This window comes from Coptis chinensis, chromosome 2 (assembly GCF_015680905.1).
Source record: "Coptis chinensis isolate HL-2020 chromosome 2, ASM1568090v1, whole genome shotgun sequence".
NCBI lineage: Eukaryota > Viridiplantae > Streptophyta > Magnoliopsida > Ranunculales > Ranunculaceae > Coptis > Coptis chinensis.
Window position 1 is genome coordinate 1,692,510 of NC_141457.1, and position 7,719 is coordinate 1,700,228.

At 37.4% G+C, this 7,719-nt stretch overlaps 1 protein-coding gene across 1 annotated transcript; it reads left to right on the plus strand.

The window, feature by feature from the left end:
• Positions 1–3,837: 3,837 nt before the first annotated feature.
• LOC147514312 ((S)-tetrahydroprotoberberine N-methyltransferase-like) lies at positions 3,838–6,380 on the plus strand. The gene is made up of 8 exons (XM_086582441.1): positions 3,838–4,078; positions 4,183–4,291; positions 4,874–5,098; positions 5,194–5,293; positions 5,389–5,499; positions 5,592–5,681; positions 5,793–5,851; positions 5,965–6,380. Exons 1-8 carry the CDS (start codon positions 3,895–3,897, stop codon positions 6,158–6,160), a joined length of 1,074 nt encoding a protein of 357 aa, XP_086438567.1. The 5' UTR covers positions 3,838–3,894; the 3' UTR covers positions 6,161–6,380.
• Positions 6,381–7,719: the final 1,339 nt, after the last annotated feature.

A 7,719-nucleotide genomic window follows, 5' to 3' on the forward strand; every position in this document is an offset into this window, starting at 1 on the left:
AAATAGTAAACAATCTTTACATGTCGCTGATGTTTATTCGGGATAAAGATCTCGTAGCATATGGCTTTACTTGATTAGTGGAACTTATATTCATTCTTGTTTGCTAGCAATTGTGTTGTAAGAGTGGGATTCTTTTGATAACATTTGTCTGTGTAGATTATTAGTGTGTATGTGTCTTGGTTCTTTTGTTACTATTCTCATGAACTCTCTTACTCTCCTACATGAGTTACTTTGAGTATTTGCAAGATGATGCACATTTAAGATGCACCTTTAATTAATTAGCTAAATGCTTATGCAACTAGAAAGAGACGCTACATCTGAAGCTATTTGTTTCATTTATGTGCATGTGCGCATGTGCAAATATAGCGAATTGATCGAAGGCTCGAAATATGGTGAGATTCTCTTTTTTCTTTGATTATCTGATTTAGTTTTGTAATTTTAGTGTCTATATTCAAATTTTTTTAGGGTAGAAGTCTATATTCAAACTTGTTGATTTCTATGCTATTATGTTCGAGGATATATACTTATTTGTTTTTTAACTTTAAATGGGTCACTTTAATTTGATGCACTTGTTCCAACCTTCACATTCTCCACACAATATGATCTTATTGGTAATTTGCTAGACAATTTTCATTGTGTTTTATTTGCAATTGCTTGAGGGTTTCTCAGTCTTGCATTGATAGTCTTCCCACACACAATGCTTAAGCACCTACTGATCTGCTTATAGCTTGCTTGGAAAGTTGTTTTGTCGACTTTCTTGGTGTTTCTTTACGTTCTATTTTCTCCCTGCATGCCTCTTTATACTTTGTTGTATACAAAAGGCTGGGATTGTTTGTGTTTAATAATTAATTGTTTCGTTTAGACCTTTTATTTATGTGCGTGGTGACCTGGTTGCTAAGTGGACATGAGTTTAGACTATGCATATCTATTAAGAAGCTTTGCACGAGGTTGTGATATGAGAATTTGGGTACAAACTTCATAGTTGTTGCATGTGGTACTTGACTTAGAAAAGACACCTGTAAGAGTATGGTTATCTTATCTAAAGGTACATCAACAACTAAGAGATACTTGCAGGTTCTGCTCATGTTAGGCTAGCTTTACCAGGAGTTGGATCTTGGCAAGGTTGTCTACAATAACTTAACTACTTTATTTACGTACTCCTTATGTGCACGAGTATTATGTTATTTATTGATCTGGCTATAAGTAGTCTTGTACAATAGCTTCCAATTTCATTCGGACGAACTGAATTGAATGAAGTCAACTCTTGTGAACTCACTTCTCTGTGTTAAGTGGCGTTGGATTGATAATGCTCTTGCTGTGTTGTTTGCCTCGCCGTGGGCTAGCTCCTAGAAAACTCTCAAGGTTGTTTACCGTCATGAAAGGTTATGCGATTCACATGAAAGAACAAAATGCGCAAAGGTGATGAAGATAGGAATTTCAAATTTCAAATTTTTTTTTCATTATGTTTTTATTCTTCCTTGTTTACTTTGAAAGCCTAGTTGTTGGAAATCATAAGCTTGAAGACATTGTAAATTGGCAATTATCAATGTATATATCAATTTTTAAAATGTGTTGTTTAAGTATGCTGGTTGACTAATTGATTTTATAATTTGAGAAATCTTAAATCAGGTGCTGATGCTGACCCACTTCCTGCTCCGCCTACCTTGCTATGCTACCTCTTCTGCATCTCTCTCTTGTTATCTGACAAATTTGTTAGTTAACCTGTATTGGTTATTTCTAGTTTTTGACATGTTGGATGTAACTCAAAGTATTGAATTCAGTACTGAAAATAGTATCATGCAATGCTTTCTTATTTGGTGCCAAAAAAGCAAAAGTACAACCCCGAAGTATCTGAGATAATTCCAATCAAACACATGATTAATATGATACATATGCAACCAAATGGGTGCTACATTTCTCGCTCATATGCATTATTAACTACCTTCTTTCCTCGCGACATTGCTCTGGATTTCATCCGGTAACAATTTGTTTTTCAACCGTGTGTACCGCTCTAAACATGAAGAGGAGATCGCATCATAACTATGCTTCTCAATGTGAAGAAGTAACAATGCTTTGGCAACACCACCTTAAAGGCTAACTCAAGGCATGTCGGGCCAAGCGAGCAAGCATGTGTCTTTATTACCATTGCCTTCTGATATAATCACAACATATTCAGAATGAACCGGAGAAGGATGATCCACACTCTCATCTGAATTCCTGATCTCACAACCCAAATTTTTGTTCGGTATGAGAATAGGCCTTGTAGAAAATTGAAAATTGTTTCCTCCTTAACCCCATCAACTCCCATAGTTTATCACTGTTCTTGAAACACTTCTCTTTCCATCTAATTTTAAGGAACTTCAAAGACTGAAACGAGTATAAAGCTTCCTCCAAACTCAACTCATACTGTTGTGTATCTTCGTTGGCCGTGATGTCGATAATGGCACAACCAAAACACGCTTCAGTTGAGTAGATCAACCTGCTCACTTTAAGAAGTTCAGCATGACCCGTGAGCAAGCCACACCTACCATCTTTAAAGATGAGGAAACCAGGGGAGAGATTCTCGACGCGTTGAAAAGTTGTTAAAATGAGGAAAGCTTTGGACACGATGAATAAACATAAGAAGACTTCCGACCCAAAAAAAAAAACAATGTATGTCAAAGAGGAACCCTCAATAATACAAATAAAAGTGGACAACTCATAACTCATTAGTTAACATATATCTAAAATCAATAGAAAGACGGATGGAGAAAAGAAGCGGATACTTATTGCTTCTCAAATAAAAATAACGCAACAGAATTATGCTTCCGGAATGACCAAAGGAAATACTCTAACATTTAGATCCTACATTGAAAATTTTTCTCATTGACTAGAAAAGAAAATGTAATAGAACTTTCTTCAAAATCCTTACTTGGTTCATATCTACTACTATATATTTCTCGTGAGATTGCTCTGGATTCCACCTAGCAATCATTAGTTCCTCAACAAAGTAATGCTCAAACAAGAACATGAGATTGAATCAAAAGCACTAATCCTGATGTGAAAAACCAACAGTATTCCCTGTGAGAGAGAGAAAGAGAGTATCAGGAGGGAGGGAAATAGTCGTGGTAAGTTTGGACTTTGGAAAGAAAGAGAAAGAGCGAGTCATGAGAAAACCCTTCGTAAGAGTATATTTCCTATTTTGAAATTTCGGTGTTTAAGTTGAGTCCGCTTACGTACGTCCGCTTAAGAGCGGGGCTATATATATATTAAAAAAATTACTTTAAACCAGTAGGACGGGGAACATTGACGTTAATTGACTTCCCAAAACGAAATAGGACGGAAAAGCATGTCCTAAACTTAGGACACAAATTTACGACGGTTGGTTGAGTTCCAGTTTTGAAAATCGGATTGCAAAGCAAATATACGACGATTTTGAATGTCTTATATTTAACGACGACAGCCACTGTCTCAAGCCAGTCGCAATTCTAATTCAGCTTACCAAACTCATTCCCGTCGTTAATATTAACGACAGTGCTATTCGCAATGGAGTCTGGGTGACCATTTCCCGTCGTAAATCTCGTTTTAGGACGGATTTAACCTTCGTTTTTGGCCATTTCTGGTGTAGTCGCGTGGGCTTTAAAGGTTCTGTTAAAAATGGCTCTCTAACCATCCTGCTCCTCCATAAAAAAAACGGAAACGCTTCTAATTCAAAAAGAAAATTCCAACTCATGCAACGTGATTATCGTGGTCATTTATTTCTCGACTCCCAGGGAGAGTCCCAGGTTGCATGACCCTTGTATTTTCTTCTCTATAACTCCATATAAAGAATGTTCACTTCCCTCTGCTATTCTGTACTATCAAAACATTCAATTAATTCTCACACCTATCTCCCTATGACCCTGTATTTTAGCCATGGATTCTAAGCATGTAAATAACAAGGCATCAACAATGCAGATCCTTGACAGGTTAGATAAAGGACTCATTCCGGACGAGGAGCTGAGGAAACTTGTTTTAATCCAATTTAAGAGGCGTCTACAATGGGGTTACAAGCCTACCTACGCACAACAACTGGAGTTCAATCTTAACTTTATAAAATGTCTCTTCTCCTAGTTTATACCACTCTGAATAATGAATATACCTTGACTTTGTTGCCTTTTCTTTCAATTCATTTATTTGAAACTTCGTTTTATATATATGCAGCTCTCAAGCAAATGAAAATGTCTGGAACGATGGATGTCATCAACTCTGAATCGTACGACTTACCTGCAGCTTTCCTAGAAGCTATGTTTGGACAGACACTCAAACAGAGGTAAAATAGTAGAAAATAAATATTTTTATAAGCTACCATGGGAATAAGCCTTATTCAGTACTTCTCTAAGCCATATAGCATACGATTATTCTAATTTTCGCTCTGCGTAATCATCTTTTAAATTTTCAGTAGCTAACCATATCAATTTTAAATCTAAGCAATTTAAATTTTCTAAGGTACTAGGTACCTATGCCTCACGGAAGAAATGCTCTCAATGTGCCTTTGGGATTGGCAATGAGTGCCTGAGTGGAGAGCCCCTAATAAAATTTTATAGTAATTTGCAAGGCTTTAAGTGTACCATGTTGGATTATGTATACTTCTCATCACCCTGGTCACGTGTGGCGCTATTTAATTGAGCCTAACACTAGCTGATGTGGAGCAAATTACGAGACCCTTGAGCCGAACTGAAATAGCGTGTTTTAATACAATCTTAAACTTTGGAGCTTCAAACTCAAAACCCATTGACAACAAGTGAAGCGGCTCCAAAAACTTATAAATTAATCGGCCCTCACAACAAAATAGAAGAACCTCTCTTTTTGTATAGGTTCTAACTTATCTATGCATGTTAACATAATTGTACAGCTTTTGTTACTTTGAAGACGAATCAACAACATTGGATGAAGCTGAGGCAGCCACGCATGATTTGTATTGTGAACGAGCACAGATACAAGATGGACAACGCATTCTTGACATCGGTTGTGGGCAAGGAAGTTTCGTTATTCATGTTGCTCAGAAGTTTAAGGGTTGCCATCTTACAGGAATTACGAATTCAACAACACAAAAGAGTATTATAGAAGAAAGATGCAAGTCAGTCGTCAGTCTAATTAATCTATCTTCATACATAATATTTTTAATTAATCGATCGTTTCATTCATGCATACTGGACTTAATGTGTTGCTTAGGAACCTTGACCTATCAAATGTGGACATCATACTTGCTGATGTGACCAAATACAACACCAAGGAGACATTCGACCGAATAATTGTTATAGAAACAGTGGAGGTATGATCATCACTCGAATATTTTGATATGATATAGATCCATATCTATCTGAAGAGCAAAATTTCATTTCTATTTTGTTTCCTCTAAATATGTAGCATATGAAAAACGTTGGTCTATTTCTGAGGAAGCTGTCGAAGTGGATGACAGATGATGGTCTATTGTTCTTGGACTATATCTGTCACAAAACTTTTGGTCACCACTTTGAGGTTCGCTCGTTAAGCTATTTTTCACCTTCATTAATTATTATGTATGTACGTGAGTGTGTGTGTGAGTTTATGCATGTAGCTGTGGATTTCAGGCTATCGACGAGGAAGATTGGTATTCAAATTACATTTTTCCTAAGGGGTCTGTGACCATACCAGGAGCTTCAACTCTTCTTTATTTTCAGGTGAAAACAAGTCATTTGCTCTTTTTATCCTTTTACAGTTTTACCAATGTGCATGGTTGAGTTTTTTTCATTAAAGATTTGATATAATATTACTCATTCTTTTATTTGCAGGATGATGTTACTATTGTGGACCAGTGGGTTGAAAACGGGAAGCACATGGCTCGTACAGTGTAAGGACAAACGAACCAACTGAAAATTCTCCAATACTACGGATTAGTTATTTCTAGAATATAAGTATTTTGGTTTTTTTAACACATTCTCATGTACTTTTGTATTGATACAGTGAAGAGTGGTTACATAAGTTGGACAAGAACATAGATGCTGTGAGAAAGATACTAGAACCGTGCCTCGGTAGCAAAGATGTTGTTGACAAAGTTATTACTCATTCGAGGACCTTCTGCATTGGAACTTATGAACAATTCTCTTGCAACGATGGACATGAGTGGATGATATCACATATACTTTTGAGGAAGAAATGATGCAGGACTAGAAATGACGCGGTTCATTTGTGCTTTGTGGTAGTGACAAAAAAATAAAGGACAAAAGCGGAGTGGCTTTCTTTCTGTGCGTTTTGGGGAGGGATTAGGGGTGGTATTTGTGCGTTCTTTGTAATGATTGTTTTTTTTTTAGAAATAAGCTAGGGTTAGGCAGACCCCCACCTGTATTAATCAAGAAAAAGGAGCATACATAGTTCCCTTAGCATTCTCTTCTACTAACATACATAGTTCCCTATCTATGGGAGACCCAACAAAAGATAAAAACTCTATAGGCCCTAATCCCAAACCTGCTAAATAGTCAGCCGGTTTATTGGATTCCCTATATACATGGTTAAAGGAACATAAAACAAAGAGAGTACTGAGCTGTTGAATATGTGTAACTAAGTCCAAGCAATACCAAGGAGGTGCAGCTATTTTGGTGATAGCTTGAACGGCCATCAACGAATCTGATTCCACTTCCACCATACGGATATCCATAAATGCACATTTGCTCAAACCAATCTCGATTGCCTTCAACTCCTAGAAAATCACCGACTGCTTACCACCTGACCCTGTGAAAGCCAATAGGACCTCCCCGTTACTATGTCTTATCAAACCCCCATGACCTGTGTCAGGACCGTGCAAGCTTCCATCAGTATTCAGTTTTGCTCTTGGTTCGGGGGGAGGTATCCAGTTGCACCATTTAGTGACTGGTGCTTTGAAAGTTACTTGAATGCCCAAAGCTAAACACAAGGACCGTGTCTCAGCAGTATCAATCAAGGAGGTTACTTGAACTTGAATATATGGCTTCAATTGTCTTTTGATTCGGGCAAGAATGACTGTAGCAGGCTGGGCTCTATTGGAAAATCTTCGGGCATTTCTTTCTTTCTAGATTGCATTCACTGCAACACATATATATATACTTTATAGATCTCCCTCACATGTTTCCTCTCTTTATAGATTCTCAAGATGGAGGACCATTCCCTATTTGAACTCCTTGAATCAGTTGCAATACCAAGGAAACTTTTAATACCTGTTATGATATCAGTAGAGAAAGGACACTCGAAGAATAGGTGGTTGGAATACTCTCATCTTTGATTACAAAAACAACAGGATGAGTGATTAAGGATCTTCTTATAGACAAGCCTGTCTTGAGTTGACAAACTATTGGAAAACAGTTGCCAACAAGTGAATGAGTGTCGTGGGATTACCAACTTTCCCCACACAAATCGCTGCCATCTCACCCTCGGTCCTTGTCGACTCAAAGCAACATATGCACTGTTGGAGGTAAATTGACCACTATGATGTGGTTTCCATATCACTCTGTCCACTGGAAGATGGTCATTAATGATAGTATTCAAGATGTCTTCCTTAAGCTCCGCACATTGCAGATTATGGATGACACTACTCCATGTACCATTATGTAAGAGCTGATTTACAGTAGCATCCAAAGGAAAATAGAGCTCAAGAACTGTCTGTGAGTCGAGGAGCAAAGGACTGTTCTTGCACCACTATCATGCCATATAAGAGTATTCTCACCATTGGCTATAGAGTACTCGATG